The sequence below is a fragment of the Emys orbicularis genome, chromosome 1, assembly GCF_028017835.1.
Source record: "Emys orbicularis isolate rEmyOrb1 chromosome 1, rEmyOrb1.hap1, whole genome shotgun sequence".
NCBI classification, from domain to species: Eukaryota; Metazoa; Chordata; order Testudines; family Emydidae; genus Emys; species Emys orbicularis.
Genome location: NC_088683.1, coordinates 129,746,222 through 129,765,671, shown reverse-complemented (window position 1 = coordinate 129,765,671; position 19,450 = coordinate 129,746,222). Strand labels below are relative to the sequence as shown.

Genomic DNA, 19,450 nt, shown 5'->3' with positions numbered 1-19,450 from the left:
GCCATGCTCAATTAGGGCAAACTGCAGAGAATGGGGCCGACAATCCCCAAAACTGGTGGTTATTCTGATACTTAGATTTACCAAGCCAGCAACAAAATAGCTTCTACAATACCTTCTTGGTTACCCAGAAGCCAGTAACACAGTTCCCTTAAAGCAACCCAGCCTGAGGCATCCTCCCAGACAGCCATGTCAAATATGATGAGGATTATTGAAAATCTTGTAAATCTTATTAAAAAGTTCTACCAATCCCAAAGGATCGGATATATTACCCACCAAGTTAATGAATATTCCAGTTCTTACCCAAATACATGCTTACAGCCAATTCTTATTAACTAAACTAAAATTTATTTAAAAAAGGAGAGGGAGTATTGGTTAAAAGATTATACATACAGACATGAATATAGTTCTTAGGTCAGTTTCATAGTAGAGATGGCGAGCTCTAGAGTTGCAAAGAGTTCTTTCAGAATTAGTCCATAGGTTGTCCAATTTTCAATAACAGGACAATCCAAAATGAAATTGAAGACCTCAATCTTGTGGCTCAGACTTACCCTAATGAAGCATAAGCAAATTTGAGATCAAAAGGATCAGGTCCCAAGAGCCTTTTATACAGTTTCTGGGCATCCTCTTGACGACATGCAGTCCTCAGGTGAACAGTAGTGTCTTTGAAGTAACCTGTTTCCTAAACATCACCGGTAATTAGCTATATGGATTAACATAAGGCAATTGCCTATCTCCCACCATTTGCAGGTGATTTGCTATATACTTCAAAAAGAAATCGAGACAGTGATATCACTACATTCACAGTTGATTTAAATGTTAATATCTCCTTTTGATCTCTGAATTAACAAAATACAGCTAGAGACAGGAACTGTTTGATTACATTCTAACAATATATATGTAAAAACCCCAAAACCCAAACGTTATCTGCTAATATGTCTCTAAAGGTTGAATCTGGGTCAATTAACCTGTAAATTGCTTAACCCTTTCTGGCCCTGTGTCACAGCCTAGTTTTATTATACATAGTTAATGGCTAATGTTAGAGTAAAAGTTATAGCATATAGTATAGTTAGGGCCCTACCAAATTCACAGTCCATTGTCAATTTCACGGCCATAGGATTTGAAAATTGACAAATTTCACATTTTCAGATGTTTAAATCTGAAATTTCACGGTGTTGTGACTGTGGGGGGTCCTGACTCAAAAGGGGATTGTGGGGGGGTTGCAAACCTGTTGTTGGGGGGCATGGGATTGCCACCCTCACTTCTGTGCTGCCTTCAGAGCTGGAATTTTGGCATAGCATATTTCTATATCAAATATCAGCATAGCATTGATGAGCTGAAAATGAAGTGTGGCCTTTTACCTTAATGTAGAAAACTGCTTTTGTTTAATCCCCTCTTCTAAAAGTGGGAGGAGTTTCTAAAAGTGTACACCCGTTATTCCTGAGGGCATTCTGCGCCAAAAAAATTAAAAATTCTGTGAACAATATTTTAAAATTCTGCAAGTTTTATTGGTCAATAAATAAATGCAGAGGCTCCAGCATAGCATTGGGGAGCACAGGCCACTGGCTGCATGAAGGTGGGAGATCACCCTGCAGCCTCCCCACCTCCCACCCTGAGGACACAGATTCAGTTGTGAGGCTGCACCCGACCCTGATACAGCACAAGGCCTGGGTTTGCCCCAGAAACACCCTGGGGTCCTGCCCCCCTGTGCCAGGTGGAGCAGGCAGGGATCCAAGTGTGGAAGGGCTCAGTGTGGGGGATTCAGGTGGGGGGTGAGAGGATTGTGTGTGGGGCAGGCAGCTCAGTGGGGGCTCTAACTGTGGGGGGATCTGGATGCACAGAGGGGGTTCCAGGTGCAGGGGCAATTGGGGGAGGTTCCAGGTGCAGGGGCAATGGGACTCTGCAGGGGCTTCCAGGTGAAAGTGGTTGGGGCTCAGTGGAGGGGTCTGGGTGTGGGGTTCTCAGCAGGGGGGGTTGTGTGCTGGGAGAGTGGGGCTTGGTGAGGCGGGGGTCTGGGTGCAGCTAATTGGGGGTCAGTGGCATGGGGGTCTGGATGTGGGGGCTCAGGGTGGTGCGAGGGGGTGGGGCTCATCGGGGTGGGGGTGTGACTGCAGGGAGCTCAGTGGGGGGGGGGGGGTCTGGGTACAGGGGTGGAGGTCCAGAGGCAGGAGGTCTGGGTGCAGCGAGGTCCAGAGGCAGGGATTGAGGTTCAGTGGGGTGGGGTTTGGGTATGGAGGGATAGGGCGGTTCTGGGTTTATGGGGTGAGGTTTGGTGGGGGTGTCTGGGTATGGGAGGTCGAGATGTATGGGGGTTGAGCAGATGGGCAACCTCCCTCCCCCCACAGCAACCTCCCTCCCCCCACAGCTGAGGAGTGATGGGGACAGGAAGCAGGGGAGCTTCCTGCAACTGGGGGAAGTTTCTGGGGGTGGGTCTGACACAGCCCCAGCCACTCCTTGCAGGGGAAGAGGAAGTCCCATCCTCTTCTGCCTCCAGCCAAGACTATCCCGGCTCAGGGTAGGAACCACTGGCTGGGGTGTCTCCAGCCCTGCGGTGATTAACCTCTCTGCTGGCTGCTTCTGGTGCCTGAAACGATGATCCTGCGTAGCTAGGGAGTGGTGAGTGACTGCTCTTGCAGCTTCCCTTTGCTTTCTGTCAGAAAGTCATTTTTCTGCGGGGAAGCAAAGACGTATGTGGGGGACATGAATTCTGCGCACTTGCAGTGGCACAAAATTCCACCAGGAGTAACTTGTGTACTTGATTGTAGAACTATTCTGAATCAAGTGGATTTACAGATAATTTACAGACAGTTACTTTGCTGTCTTGTTCAGTTTTCAGTCATTTACAAAATTATGTTCTAAAATTTTGTAAAAAGTAAATCTAAAAGATCTGGCGAACAGCTTCATGTGTTTAGGACCTTAGATCACTATCAGACTGTGTTCAGATGTGAAGACATGAAATATATTCAAATATTTCATATTAAAATGTAAGTTTATCCTCCACCTGACAACCAAATTTTGTGTTCCTTTGCAGTCGAGTGGTTTTGGACAAACAAGTTGAGTAACTAATTCTCATATTTATAGACTGGACAAATTCTGTTAATTGTTTTTAATGTTTACAAAAGCTTTAGTTCACCTTCACAGTGCCTATGGATATTTTCTTTTCTCTACTGGCTGCACATTAATAATGGACCTGGTGTTAGCTCTCAGTTTCTTCCCAAATGGCAAGCTACCTACTTACTCCATATTTTAATCTGTGTTTCACTGTTGAAAATCTGCTGCCTGTCCTCTGAGTCTCTGCCAGACTTGAAGTGGTTGAGCTCTTCCATGGTGCATTTTGTACTCCTTTACCCTGGAGATTTCCTTTAAATGTCATACTAAATGTAAATTTTACAGTGCTCCTGTATTCATTCATTCTTAACTGTAGTTTCCGTAATACAGAAAGGTGCAGTTTGTTTTAACACATTGAACAGCAAATTAGGACGTGGCTATTGAACCCCTTAGTGACAGGTGTTAAAGTAAAATCTTGTGTTTCTGTGATGAGGTTTAAATAGAAAATCAGGAGGCAAAAACTAGAATATTTTATTATGCAAACATCAAATAATACTGTAAAGCAATTGTTCTTAAGAAATTTTTTTCCTGGTGACTTGCTTAAACTGCAGCCATGATTACATTACAAAAGGGCTATACTTTTATTACAGTCCTAGATGCTATTATTGCAGAAGTGCTGACCTTAAAGTATATTAGTGGCTCTGTTTTTATCTTAGCTTAGTGTAACTTTCAAAGTGGACCACACTATTTTTAGCAGGAAAGCCTACAGTGTGACCCTTGAGCTGTTATTGGCTTCCTGTAGTCTTCTACAAAAAACATGGTACTTGAAATTAAAATCTCATATTCAGCTCTCCTACTTAAACAAAATATATACTTTCTCATACTTTCTTTTTAAGTTAACTTAGCCCTTTCTGTTGAAAATTATGCTAAAAACAATGGATTCTTACTGTTTTTTATAATCTGTTTGGTTCCCATTTTCATACTGTTCTTCTATTAATTGCTGATAGACTGGAGATTTGCCTCTCTTGTAGCCCACAGCTTTCAAGTAGCAATTCCTAAATATTTTTTGTATTCCTAGGTTGGAAATTATAAACGTACAGTAAAACGAATTGATGATGGTCACAGACTTTGCAGCGATCTCATGAACTGTATTCATGAACGTGCAAGAATAGAGAAGGCCTATGCTCAGCAGCTTACAGAATGGGCAAAAAGATGGAAACAACTTGTGGAAAAAGGTAACCAAAATGTCATGAGATGAAGAAAATAGTTTCCAAAGGAACATTTCAACGTTAGTGATTACAAGGTGAAAGGGTGCACAGAATTTCTTAGCCTCTTAATGGAGTCTTTACAAAAACACCAAATGCTGTAAAAGATGACCACAGTTATCAAAACTAAATTAAGGCATCCACTCCTGCACCCGTGACTGACTTGCTTGTTTCATGTCAAAACAAGTGAATTTTCCCTTCCTTGCTCAGAGGTTCTTATAGATGTGTAGTACAAGAGAACTTTTCAGGTAAGTAGTGGTAGAAGACACACATTATGAAGACTGCAATTGAATATTAAGAAGTCAGTGGTAGTTGTGGTGGAGTATCAGCAGTGAAGGGACTATGAATCAATTTCAAGGAAGGCTGCTTTGACTGTGATTAGTACATAATTACAGAAGATTTGGGCATCATGGTGGACTACAAATTAACACGAGTGCCCAGTGTGGTGCTATGACCAAAAGAGCAAATACAGGGTTTTTTTAAGTATATAAACAGAAGTCTATCAGGCTGTTAAGGTTATATCAAAATAAGGATATATCAAGTAGGGAAGTTATTGCATCTGCATGTGGCATTAATGAGGCCACTAGTCGAATACTGTGTTCTTTCCTAGTGTTTATAGATCCACAAAAATTTTGAAAAATTGGTGAGGGTTCAGCGAATGATGGAAGGACTGAAAAACATACTGTATGGTGAGACTTAAGGAACTCAATCTATTTAGTTTATTGAAGAGATGGTTAAGAGAGGAATTGATGGTGGTCTAAAAGAACCTACCGGGGAAGAGAATATCTGATAATAGAGGTCTTTCTAACAGTCAAAGGCATAATAAGATCCAGTGGTTAGAAGTTGAATCTTGAAACTGAAAACAAGGTGTAATTTGTTAGAGAGGGTAATTAACCACTGGAATAATTCACCAAGGGATGTGGTGGATTGCAGTCACTACAAATCTTTAAATCAAACTTAGATGTCTTTCTAAAAAATATGCTATAATTCAACCTCACATTGAGTTTGATGTCAGAATTAATGGTTTAAATTTTATGGCCTGTGTTATGCAGAAGGTCAGACTAAATGATCGAAATGGTTCTTTCTGGACTTAAAATCTATTAATCTGTAATTACATAATTTTTAATAAAAAGCATGAAAATACACTAATCTCTGATTTAAGATGTAAGATACAAAGATAGGATTATGGATCACGTACAACTAAATACAATATAAGAACTCAATATCAACAAATAGCTTCAGATGGCTTTTTAGGGATAAAAGTCCTGTGTGTTGTGATTTATTGAAAATGACTTGTCCTGTTGTGTTTAGGTCCACAGTATGGAACAGTAGAAAAGGCTTGGCATGCAGTTATGTCAGAAGCTGAAAAAGTGAGTGAATTACATCTAGACATAAAAAGTGCACTGATGAATGAGGACTTTGAAAAGATCAAGAACTGGCAGAAGGAGGCCTTTCATAAGCAAATGATAGGAGGATTTAAGGAAACGAAAGAAGCAGAAGATGGATACAGAAAGGCACAGAAGCCCTGGGCGAAAAAGCTAAAAGAGGTACAGCAGTAGGTTGCATGTTGTGCATCAATATATTGATGCCTCATAGAAATCACTAAAGTGAGAAAAACCACAGTCTACTGGATCCTTTCTCAATTAGGTGTCTGCTTTAGAGCCTCTTCTGAAGAAAAATCTTCACTTGATATTTTCTCAGTAACCACTGCCCTCTCTCTAACCTCAGTAGCCTGAGCATAGTTCTGGAGAAGGTGGAGTTAACCTATTTTTCTGCCCTTTTACAGCATCTGTTTGTACAGATATAGGATTTAGGACTTAGTTGAGGCTCATGCTACAGGAAAAATGAGCTCAAGGAAAAACATCCTGAGAGAAATGGAGAGATTGATTGATTGGTTGATTTAACATTGTGTCTGTTATTTAAAGGAATGTATGGGAGGGGACTCACGAGGGAGACACAGACACAGGCAAAAATTTTATTCAGGGCTTTCTGTGGGGCATCACTGAATCTTTCTTTTCTCAATAAGTTTATTAAGCTAAACTGAGTGACAGTAACTTATTTTGTATGGAAGGAGAATGTCAGATCTTATAATATTTAGTTTCCTCCCTCTCGTTCTCCTACATTATATTGTGGTTAAAATTGCTTGAGCATAGCAATGGGTCTGAATGTAAGGTTCTTCCAAACAAAATTCTATTTTTTTCATTACAATGAAGTTACTCATTCATACATAGCTGCTGCTGATTATTTGTAAATTGTACTAGACAGATTCAAAACTTCATTTGTAGGTGGAAGCTGCTAAGAAAGCATACCATGCAGCATGCAAAGAAGAGAAACTGGCTATATCCCGAGAAATGAACAGCAAAGCAGATCCAGCACTGAATCCAGAACAACTTAAGAAATTACAAGACAAAGTGGAAAAAAGCAAACAAGATGTGCTAAAGGTAAACTCTGCATGCTAGTGTACTGATCACATTTAACATTCTGTGCATGCTACTGTGCAAATCTCTGTGTATGGAATATATGCACAGCAAACTGCAGTACAAGCGAATGCAATGTTGGAGTGACAAACTCATTATATGGAGCAGGGCGCATTTTAAATTATGGTCCTTGTGCCAGAGCCACAGTGTTAGGAACACATACAACCCTCTCTCCACAGCACGTGTCAATGGCAGGTTTGTAACAATAACAATGGTAATAAATGAGCCTTACACAGTACTGTTGCTTTCAGTATTGCAGAGTGCAGGGGGAGAAAGGGGGTTCTAGGAGTGGGGTGTGAGGACTGAATTATCTTTTCAGTTTAGGGGGGCCGTGAGCTGGGGGTAAAAAAGTTTATCTGCAACATGCAAATTGTCTTATTTGACCGCAGAATGTACCTCTTTAGCACAGTTAAATAGTGCATTAAAGGCAATTGAGTCAAATTGATGCTATGTTAAAAAGAGTAAATGTATCTCTGAAATTTCCCTACCAGTTGCCTGATTTGGACATCCTCTACCCACTCAGATCCTCTCTGCTCTTTTTCTTCTCCCCCTCTTTTGAGTGATTCCCCATATGGGGTGCCATTCTCTGGGGTGTAAGAAGGGGGAAAAAGCAGCCCTTCCTTTCCTTGATGCGCCCCCTCCCCCCCCCAGGGCTCAGCATTACATTCTTGTAGTGACTTACTACATCTATCTATAATGCTACTGTATGTATTCAGCGCCTCACCTTTAAATGTCCTATATATTCCCATTGAATTGACAGGACCAATAATTAATGTTCACAGAGCTATGTGAATTCCTCCTTTATGTCTGTAAGTTGTACGATGCAAAGACCTAGTCAAAGATAGATCAAAGAACCATACATTTAAAGGATAAATCTAACTTGATTTGATTTAGCTGGCTCTTGTCAGTTTCTCGCATAACTGTTAAATATAGTTTTTGGTAATCACAATTTTTTGTGATTAGAGTGACTTTGTGTAAGGCACATCCCTGATGCGTGCTCAGTCTGTTGCTTATTTACTAAAAGGACACACAGCAAGAGAGGCCCACTTCAGACTTCTTCTCCTGGAGCATTCTGAGAGCTTCTCCTGAATCTGAGAGAGAAGGACCCACCAAGCCTGATCAGGCTCCATCGTCTAGTGCTCCTGTGAGCTGGGGCTCTACTCAGAGCTCCCAGGCTCTCTTTATTTAAGACATCGAACACTTCAACTACCAATCCTGATAGAGCAGCTAAGACCTCCTCTACCCAGTCATCATAAGGGGATGTGGGAACAGTGTCTTCCTAACGAGCGCAGGCCTAGGTCACCCACCCAGGGGCCTAGTAAAATGAGGCAAAAATCTCCAAGTCTTGCAGCCAAAAGACAGTTCTGGTCAAATCAGGTCCCTCTGATATTCAGCACTGAACCAGTCAGAGTACCCACAGTACCTCTTGAAAGAGCAATCCACAGTTGACCTGGTACCAGCCTCTATATATTGATTTTGATTCAGTCAGCACCCAGGACTGCCAGCTGCAATGTAGATGCTTCTAGCACAGACTTCCTGTGCTGTCTGTACCGAGTGATTGTGTGCTGACTGCACAGCCAGAATTAACCTTGCTTTCATTGTCTACCTTTTGCCTTTGTACCAATGAGCTCTCTTGTTCAGGTTGTGGGCAGGATTTGAGATCACCATATGACACTAGACAGGTTAGCTCACCTTTTAGAGTAAGAGTATTTGGTTGAGTCTCCCTTTCTGAGCACAGTAGGGAGGTATCACCAGTTAAGAAGAGACAGATAATAGTAACGGGATTCGATCATTAGAAATATAGATAGCTGGGTTTGTGATGACCAGGAGAACAACATAATGAATTGCCAGCTGGATGCAAAGATTGTGGATCTCTTGAGACATCTAGACAGGCTTATGTGCAGTCCTGGGGAGGAGCCAGTGGTTATCATCCATGTAGGCACCAGTGACATAGGGAAAGGTAGGAGAGAGGTCCTGGAGGCTAAATTTAGGCTGTTAAGTCAGAGACTAAAGTCCAGGACCTCTATGGTGGCAGTCTCTGACATTCTTCCAGTTCTATGCACTGGGTCAGACAGACAGGCAAAATTGGAGGGTCTTAATGCATGGATGAGATGATGGTGTATTGAGGATGGGTTTAGGTATATTAGGAACTGGGGAACCTTTTGGGAAAGGAGGAGCCTCTATAGGAAGGATGGGTTCCACCTAAACCAAAAAAGAACCAGATTGGTGACATGTAAAATTAAAAATGTTGTAGATGAGGTTTTAAACTGGGGGAAAGTTGATGGGTGTGGAGGAGCACACGATTTGGACAGCATCTCTTAAGAGAGGATCTATTAATGGGGATTCTCTATATCCTAGTAAAGAGGAGAGGCTAGAAGTTGATAAAGTATAGGTAGGAACTGAAGAGAAACAGTCAAATGCAAAAGAGTCGCATTCAATTACATTGCATAATGGCAGACAGCTAAAAAGTGACAAATTTTATAAGTGCTTTTATACAAATGCTAGAAGTCTAAATACTAGTATGGGTGAACTTGAGAACCTGTATTAAATGAGTATATTGAGATAATAGGTATCACAGAAGCTTGATGAAATGATGATAATCAATGGGACACTGTCATTCTTATATATTTTGTGCCCTGGTATTACCGAGTAGGTCATCCTGGAGGGGGTGTGGCACTATATGTGAAAGAAAGCATAGTATCAAATATAGTAAAAATCTTAAATGAATCAAACTGTACCATAGAATTTTTGTGGATGGAAATTCCATGCTTGAATAAGAAGAATATGGCAGCAGGAATATACTACTGACCACCTGACCAAGATGGTGATGGTGACTGTGAAATGGTCAGCGAGATTAGAGGGGCTATAATAATAATAAAAAAAACCTCAATAATAATGAGGGATTTCAACTATCTCCACATTGACTGGGTACATGTCTCCTCAGGACGGGATGCAGAGATAAAATTTCTAGACACCATAAATGATTGCTTCTTGGAGCAGCTAATCCTGGAACCCACAAGGGGAGAGGCAGGATCTTGGCCAAGAGGTGCATATAGCTGAACCACTTGGTAATAGTGCCCATAATATAATTGAATTTAAACATCCTTGGAGGAAGGGAGGGGGATACCAAAGAAACCCACCACAGTGACATTTAACTTCAGAAAGGGGAACTATGCAAAAATGAGGAAGCTAGTTAAATGCAAATTAAAAGGAACAATCATAAGAATGAAATGCCTGCAAGCGGCATGGAAACTTTTTAAAAACACCACAATAGAGGCTCAAATTAAATGTATACCCAAAATTAAAAAACACAGGAGGATCAAAAAAATGCTACCATAGCTAAACAACAAAGTAAAAGAAGTGGTAAGAGGCAAAAAGGCATCCTTTAAAAACTGGAAGTTAGATCCTACTGAGGAAAATAGAAGAGAGCATAAATTCTGACAAATGGAGTGTAAAGGTATTGGGCTGGCCAAAAAAGAATTTGAAGAGCAACTAGCAAAAGACTCAAAAACTGGCAGCAAAAAAATGAAATACATCAGAAGCAGGAGGCCTGCTAAACAATCAGTGGGGCCACTGGATAATCAAGATGCTAAAGGAGCATTCAAGAAAGATGAAGCCGTTGCGGAGAAGCTGCATGAATTCTTTGCATCGGTCTTTATTGCCGAGGATGTGAGGGAAATTTCCACACCTGAGCCAGTCTTTTTAGATAAGACATCTGAGGAACTGTCCCAGATTGAGGTGTCAGTAGAGGAGGTTTTGGAACAAAATGATCAATTAAACAATAGTAAGTCTCCAGGGTCAGATGGTATTCACCCAACAGTTTTGAAGGAACTCAAATATGAAATTGCACAACTAACAACTATGGTATGTAACCTATCACTTAAATCAGCTTCTGATTGGAGGATAGTTAATATGACACCAATTTTTTAAAAGGGCTCCAGAGGCAATCCTGGCAATTACAGGCCAGTAAGCCTAACTTCAGTACCAACTAAATTGGTTGAAACTCTACTAAAGAACAGAATTATCAGATACATAGATGAACACGATTTGTTGGGAAAGAGTGAAATCATTGTAAAGGGAAATCATGCCTCACTAATCTATTAGAATTCTTTGAGAGGTATATAGTTGTGTCCCGCAGGAATCAGTACTTGAACCAGTGCTGTTCAACATACTCAGAATCATAAATGAAGCTGTAAAAAGGGGTAAATAGTGAGGTGGCAACATTTGCAAATGATAGAAAGTTACTCAAGACAGTTAAATCCAAAGCAGACTGCAAAGAGTTACAAAAGGATCTCACAGGAATGGGTGACTGGGCAACAAAGTAGCAGATGAAATTCAATGTTGATAAATGCAAAGTAATGCTCATTAGAAAACATACTCCCAACTATACATACAAAATGATGGGCTCTAAATTAGCTGGCATCACTCACAAAAGAGATCTTGGAGTCATGGTGGATAGTTATCTGCAAACATCAGCTCGGTGTGCAGTGGCAGTCAAAGCTAACAGAATGTTGGGAAGCATTGGGAAAGAGATAGATAAGACAGAAAATATTGTAATGCCACTATATAAATCCACGCCTTGAATACTGCGTGCCGTTCCGGTCTCCCCATAGCAAAAAAAGATATATTAGAATTAGAAAAGGGCAACAAAATGATTAAGGGTATGGAACAGCATCCATGTGAGGAGAGATTAAAAAGACAGACTGTTCAGCCTGGAAAAGAGATGACCAAGGGGATATAACAGAGGTCTATAAAATCATGAAGGGTGTGGAGAAAGTGAATAGGGAAGTGCTATACACTCCTTCACATAACACAAGAACCCCAGGGGTCATCGAATGAAATTAGTAGGCAGCAGCTTTAAACAAAATGAAGTACGTCTTCACACAACACACAGTCAACCTGTGGAACTTGTTGCCAGGGGATGTTGTGAAGGCCAAAATTATAACTAGGTTAAAAAAAGAATTAGATAAGTTCATGGAGGATAGGTCCATCAATGGCTATTAGCCAAGATGGTCAGGGATACAACCCCATGCTCTGCGTGTCCCTAGCCTTTGACTGCCAGAAGCTGGGACTGGACAGTGGGATGAATCACTCGATAATTGCCCTGTTCTGTTCATTCCCTCTGAAGCACCTGGCATTGGCCACTGTCGGAAGACTGGCTATTGGGCTAGATGGACCATTGATCTGACCCATTATGTCCATTCTTATGTTCATTCACTTTTTTCACTCTTACAAGCCCTGCTGGTCTGACAGGGAATCCAGGAGTCTCCCTTATAAACACGGACCCCTAGAATCCTTGTGGGAAATGTTCACCCTAATATCTGCCCTCATGGCCTGCAGCCTCTTACACATACAATATGCAATCTTGGCCTTACTTGGCCCCTTAGGTTATGCAGTCAGCTAGGAAGTCTCATGCTAGTGCCTTCTCTAGAGTAAGAGCTCCCTCCCCTACAAGATATCATAGGTCTACACAAGAGGGTCATTTTGTACAGCTTTACAACCCGCACCAGCAAGAACAGGACAGTGAGCATGAACACCTGCAGGAAATGGAAGAGTAACTGATTCCAGCAGCAATATCTTTTTCCTTATCAGATGAAAAAGTTTGTGCCTTCCACTTAGAGCCATCCAGATCAATTTAAAATCTGCCAAACTCACCTAGAGCACCTTCATGCTTAAGGCCTCCAAACTTCTCAAGAAGCCTTACCTCCAAGTAAAAGTTCTAGAACTCAGTCATTAGCCTAGTGTGCACAACGTTTCTAGCTGTGCTACGTGAATCAGCAACTGAAATAATGATTGACAACACAACAATGTTTTGTCAACATAAAAGGAGCGGCATGGTAATCTTCCCCCCTTCTGCCAAGAAGCAATTTGTCTCAAACAGGCATATTCAACACTAAATAGCACCAGTGGCTCTGTATCTAGCAGGCTTATAGAACATCCTAGTGAACCAGCTCAGCAGGCAGTTTTCAGATGACCATGAGTAGAGGACTTGATCCCGCAAAGTGTCTTCCATAGGATATATAAGAATAGATCTTTTTTGCTACAGACTAGGACAAGAAATGCCACATATTCTGGTTAAAGGGGGGCTGGCTGGTGCCGAGGCTCTGTGTTGGATTTTCTCTTTATGCCATGGGCACTGGAGATCATGTTCACCTACCCACAATCTCATTAATACCAAGGGGCTGAGGAAACTCAAGCAACTTTCCTCAATAATGATCATTCCAGTCCTAGCTTGGCCTAAACAGTTATGTTCTTTTGACCTAATGAACTTGTTACCACAGTCCCTGATCACAGTACCTGTTCTGCCTGACATGATCTCTCAAAACGAAGATCAGGTGTAACCCAAAGTATCTTTACCTCTGATAGTGTAGCTGCTGGCTGGTTAACTACCATTGAAAGAAGTTGTTCAGCTGAAATCCAGAACACCTCGGTGCATAGCAAAAACCACTCTACTAGATTAAGCTAAATGGAAAAATCTCCTTTGGAAGCTCTAATTTCTGCTATTCAGGACTATCTTCTATCTGTAAAGCATTCAGGACTATCCATTGGCTCTATAAGGGTACATTTGGTAGCAATAGCAGCACATCACTTCCTGTTTCAGGGGTTGCATGCTATTTTCTCACCATATAGTTAATAGATTCCTCAAGAGCCTCATTCATGTATTTCCCAGTTGAGGAAGCCCCTCCTTCCTGGGACCGCAACATGGTATTAGGTGGTTTAATGGGACCGTCTTTGAGCCCTAGCAACCTGCTCTTTATACCATCTATCCATAAAGAATGTCTCTTTAGTTGCTGTAACATTAGCTTGGAGGATAGGAGAAATTCCACATGGCTGGTCGACCTCACACGATGTTTCACAAAGACAAAGTAATTTAGGCCTCAAACTAATTTTTTTTTTAACCAGAATTTTCTTTATTTTTACTTAAATCAACAGATTCTGCCAGATTTCTTCCCTAAGCCCCACAAACTAGGGGAAAGCTGAGCTGCACGATCTTGATGTGGCTAGGGCTCTTTTATATTACCTGGACAGAACAAGACCCTTCGGGAGCTTCAACGGGCTGTTTTATACCATTTGTAGATAGGGTAAAAGGTCAGGACACATCCACCCAAAGATTGTCTAAATGGGTATCTGTATTAAATTATATTATGATATAGCTAAATTAGATCCATCCTTGCATGGATTCCATGACTCGCCCTCCGTTCCTGCTATGGAGTCCTATACCATCTGGATTCTGTATTAGTGAAGGAATTGAGATGGTTGGGCCTGCACTTTGTGTCCTTGGGTGGTGGCGTGCAAGAGCATCCAGAGTACAGCCCCAGCCCCAGCAGACGCTGCTAGCCAAAATAATCTGATTTTGTGTGCGTGGGGCATGTGTGTAACAGAAGTGGAATCCACATGGACAGCACATTTTGAATCATAGTTACCGTAAGGTAACTGCTCTTTCTTGGCTTTCCTGATCTCATCCCCAAGTCATCTGAATTTGACAGCTTTACAAATGTCTCTGGATGCTGGAACTCCTACATATGGCACTTAAAATGCTTAAAGAAAATGGAATCTAGATAGCCTAGGTGATTCATATTCTCATTAGCTCGATTGCTTTCAACACTTTTACAAGATTTCATTACCTTGCAAATGAAAATAGCCCCCTCTTATGGAAGACTGAGCTGTTGCATAACATATAACCTAGAACAAATTAACTTTACTAAGATAAATAAAGCAGATGTTCCTATTATAGTCTCAATATTGACTATTACAGTATTAACCAGGTCACCATTCTGTGAACCTCTTGTAATAGGCCATTAGTAACAGCAAGAACAACTTGCACTGCATCTTTTTCAGACAAAAGAAAAGTACGAAAAATCACTGAAAGACCTGGATCATGTTACACCTCAGTATATGGAAAATATGGAGCAGGTATTTGAACAGTGTCAGCAGTTTGAGGAAAAACGTCTGCGTTTCTTCCGGGAAGTGTTACTGGAAGTTCAAAAACACCTTGACTTATCTAATGATGTGAGGTAAATTTAAAAGACTGAAAACATTTCTTGCTAAAATTGCTTTAATGTTGCCATTAAATATTGTGCATCCAGTAAACTAGAGTTTACAATAGATTCTTTCTAAAGTATGTGTCTTTTATATGGCATTAAATCTAAAGATTCTAATAATTCAATGTTAAGCCATTTCCATTATTTAATTTATTAGTTTTGTTCAGGATCAGATGTTGGGAAGAAGATGCTAATCCAGTAGACTTCTTTAAAATTTAGTGACTGAGATTTTTTTGTTCCATTCTTAATTAAGGTTTTCAGAAGTGAACACTTGCCAATTATTAAAAAGAAATCCTCTTTAGAATTTAATTTAGAGTTTAGAGTTTAGAATATAAAAATGGCAGAATAGAAAGTTACCGTATATACTCGATCATAAGCCGGTTTGTTTATAAGCTGACCCTCCCCCCCCCAAGATGGATAAGTAAAAATGGAAATTTTTTATGACCCATTCATAAGCCGACCCTATAATTCAGGGGTTGGCAAACTTTGGCTCCTGGGCCGTCAGGATAAGCCGCTGGTGGGCTGAGACAGTTTGTTTACCTCGAGCATCCGCAGGCACGGAGGTAAACCTAAGTAAACAAAGTCTCCCAGCCCGCCAGCGGCTTACCCTGATGGGCCAGGACAGCAACTGGTGGGGAAATTTTGGGGGGGAGGGGGAGAGAAGCTGGGGGTCAGGGGAGTAACCCTTGTGACCACCCCCCACATGACCCCACCACTAGCCCGGGACCCCCACACTCTCCCCATCCCATCCCTTCCCATCTTATCTGGGGCGGGCCAGGTGAGGATGTCTTTGGCCTGGCCAGAGCTGCTCTGGCAGGCTGGGCGGGCGGCGCGGCCGCAGCCTGCTCCAGCGGGCAGGGCGGGCGGCACGGTCGCAGCCTGCCAGCCCAGGAGCTGCAGCTGCTTCGGAGGCTGGGGGGAGAGCAGCGTGGCCAGAAGCGGAGACATTCTGGCCCCGCCTCTTCCCTTCTGGCTCTGCTGCCTCTCCTTGCCCCCTCTGTTGGGGGGGAGGGGCTGTGTCCCACCTCTCCCTCTCTATACCCGTTCATAAGCTGACTCCCTTCTCTGATGCTTCCCTTTTTTACAAAAAAAATTCGGCTTATGAACGAGTATATACTGTAAATATGCTTTTAGTGGCTTGAAATAACACTTGGTTCTTGACAGGCTAAACTAGAATTCATTAATCTCAGACTACACAGATATGACTGCATAAACATGTCTGACACTAATTGTCAAAAGAACAAGACTGAAGTAGTACTGGAGATATTGAAACAATTTTCCATTTGAAATGGATTAAAATGTGAGGTAACTGTTTTAAAGAGAGTCCACTATCACTTGGGATCTTGTCCATATTTTTATACTTTCTTTTTATCTTGCGCAGATTACTATGTAATTGCTGACAACATTGCCAGGAAATGTATAGTGTAAAGAAACATAATGGCCAATTGTTGGGTTAATTCTTTGTATTAAAAATTCATACTCCTATTGACTATATTTAAGATTTCTGGCATTTCAGGTTTTTCTAGTTTAGCTTTTCCTAGTAAATATGTTTACGAACATAATTTACATTAGAATTCATTAGTTCTGCACTAAAACTATAATAAAAACAGTCTCCAGTCTAGTCTAGGCAAGCTTGATGAAAATTTGTGTAAGTGGATTTTTAGGCAATATTATAAATGAGTTCATACGAAAACTGTTAAACATTTATCACTTACAGTTTGCTAGCACTGAGTAATGGTAACACAGAGGGTGGTACATAAAATGACTTAACTCTAAAGGTTGTGTTTGTTTTATTTATCAAAAACTCAATAGCTGGGTTATATAGCTTTCCTTTTTATTTCGCCATTATTGCTAAGTTTTGCACAAGAATTTCATACAGATGTTTGTCCTACACCACAGAATGTGCAATATGGTGTGTAATATGCAATTGGCTCATGTAAATCATGGTAAAAATATACATTTTTCTATTCTAATTAGTGGGTTTACCATAGTAAGCATATATATTAAATGAGAAAACAAATTTGTCTTGTAGTTACAAAAATATCTATCGTGAATTGGAGCAGAATATCAAAACAGCAGATGCTATTGAAGATCTGAGGTGGTTTAGAGCTAATCATGGTCCAGGGATGTCAATGAATTGGCCTCAATTTGAGGTAAGAATTTACCCCTTTAAAAACCTGTTTTTTTGATATTGGACTTTCTTTCCTTCTTTTCCTTAATGGAACAGTAATTTTTTGTCTAGTTTTAAAAAGCTGAATATTCCTTGCCTCCCTATTTTTGTCTTAATTTTTTTTAATAGTTTTGGTCACTGAATCTCACACTTGTAAAAACCTCTGATAGTTAGTCATTCATATGTCACTTTTGTGAGTGAGTTTATGTTGTGAACCATGCTTTAGCTGGCAGAACTGTGTCTCGCTTCCAGATAAAACATCCTGCATGCTCTGTGCTATGGCTTGGACTTTAACTCAGATCCCATTAATATCAACAAACACCTAAATGAAGTACAGAAAGCAAGGGCTTTGCTGTAAGAAAACAATAAGTTATTAGTAACTAAACCACTTCTAAATCCATCCTATTGAAGACTTATACACCTCTACCCCGCTATAACGCGACCCGATATAACACGAATTTGGATATAACGTGGTAAAGCAGTGCTCCGGGGGGGCGGGGCTGCGCACTCCAGTGGATCAAAGCAAGTTCGATATAACGCGGTTTCACCTATAACGCAGTAAGATTTTTTTTTTTTGGCTCCCGAGGATAGCGCTATATCGGGGTAGAGGTGTACATACTTTAGTGTTTAAAAATCCATGTAAAAGTCAATAATTATTTTTACTTAACTTGTTTCCAACACCTTTACAGAAAGCAGTAGTAAGTTTCACTATAAACTGTAATTGCTACTGGATGCCATTAATATTTACTCTATCTTTCTAGTTATCTGTTTTATATACTGGCAACTAGTTCAAGTAACATATCCCAAGGCAGGAAGCTGGACTGGATGTTGGCCATATAAACTTGTTTTGTAGTGGCTGTTAACGTATCTCCCCCACTCTCCCAAATAAAATTGGTGCTAAAAGTATACTTAATGCAAAAGAGCTTCTAAAAAGTTTCAGCTAATTTGGGGGCACCAAGTTGATGGCATTAAAATGTCAGTTTCCTCAGTAAGGGAACATTGGAGACACCGTGCTTGAGATCACTGCCTGGGAAAATGCATTTTAGCAGTATTAACGGGTTGTGATGTTTTCTTTTTTGTTTTGTTTTTAAATATCTTGGGGTGATCCCCCCTCGCCCCCCCCCCCCCATGGATGAAATGCTGATATCAGGATACTAATGGAGTGAGGGTGGGAAAGCTCAAATTTAAGATAAAATATTATGCTGTTGGGTTTCTTGGTGTGAAGTTTTGAATGACATGACTACAGTTGCTTTTTATGTATGGGCTGTGCCAGGGCTTTTGATATGATGCAGATACAAATATAACGTAAGTTATAATTTTTCTAATAGAATAATATAATTTTTTTCTTTACATGCAACAAGGATGAAGTAAGTAAAAAAATTTTTATGGTCATATTTAGAAATGTTGACATACACAGTAAGTATGATTAAAGCAATGGTCCTTGTTAAGTTATGGTACTTTAAACTTCCAATTTATATCTATACAAAGTTGTTCAAAGAACTTGTCCTCCATTGAAAACAAATTGGTGTCTGCTTGTTAAGACTGATAGAACTTACTAATTTTGTAAGCCGGGGTAGTCAATTATATTTTGTCAAGGTTCAAATTTCTTGGTCAAGGTTCAGACCCCCAGCCAGCTCCCCTCTCCATACCCCCAATTGCCCCCCCCAACTCCCCTATCACTCGTTGGCTCCCCACCTGAAGAGTAGGGTGACCATATTTCCCTAAACTGAAAACGGGACACACGGGTCTGGCCTGCACCACCTGGCGTTGCTGTTCCCCCCCCCCCCAAACATTCCTCTGTGCCCCCAATTGAGCCAAGTAGCAGAGATGGGGGCAGGGGGGAATAGGCATGGGTATGGGCTAGGATCTGGGCAACAAAGCAGGATGTGAGTGTGTGGGAGTACTTTTGAGCACAGAGCCAGGAGGTGAAGCTATTGGACTATGATCCGGCTAGTGATGCAATGCCACTTTGTGGGCTGTGATAGCAGAGGGGCAGGAAGGAGGCACTGGGTAGCGGGAGGGACCAAGGAGACTCCAGATACCAGCCCTAGAGAGATGGCGGGAGGCTGGGATGTGGCAGAAGTGGGTGACTGGAGGCAGACTGGGGAAGGAAAGAGGCCAGTTGGGGTTGGAGAGGGGCTGGAGAGGGCTCTGGGGACTGGTCTTGAAGGACCATGGGTGGGTAGGACACGAGGCCAGGGTGGGAGACTCTGGGGACCACTTGGGAGCAGGAGGCATGGGGGAAAGGAAGTTGGTCCCCAGAATGAGGGGTGCAATCGGGGAAGGATGGGGTTATTGGTCCCTGGAGTGAGGGGCTGGAGGCAATCAGGGTGGGGGGCCGGTCGCTGGAGCAAGGGGCCTGGGTGGGGGGCAATCTGGGCACAGACTGAGGGAGGTAGTGGAGGAGGGGGTGGACAAGATCCCGATGGGTGGTGGTTGTGCTGGCACCTA

General features: G+C 41.5%; 1 protein-coding gene across 1 annotated transcript in view; it reads left to right on the top strand.

Annotated features, from left to right (window-relative positions):
- The window catches only part of PACSIN2 (protein kinase C and casein kinase substrate in neurons 2), a 128,256-nt gene that overhangs the window by 94,665 nt on the left and 14,141 nt on the right, over positions 1-19,450 (top strand). Inside the window, exons 3-7 of the mRNA XM_065409768.1 lie at positions 4,124-4,280; positions 5,622-5,857; positions 6,596-6,751; positions 14,627-14,802; positions 16,862-16,982. Coding sequence (XP_065265840.1) covers positions 4,124-4,280; positions 5,622-5,857; positions 6,596-6,751; positions 14,627-14,802; positions 16,862-16,982 — 846 coding nt within the window. The remainder of the gene's footprint in view (positions 1-4,123; positions 4,281-5,621; positions 5,858-6,595; positions 6,752-14,626; positions 14,803-16,861; positions 16,983-19,450) is intronic.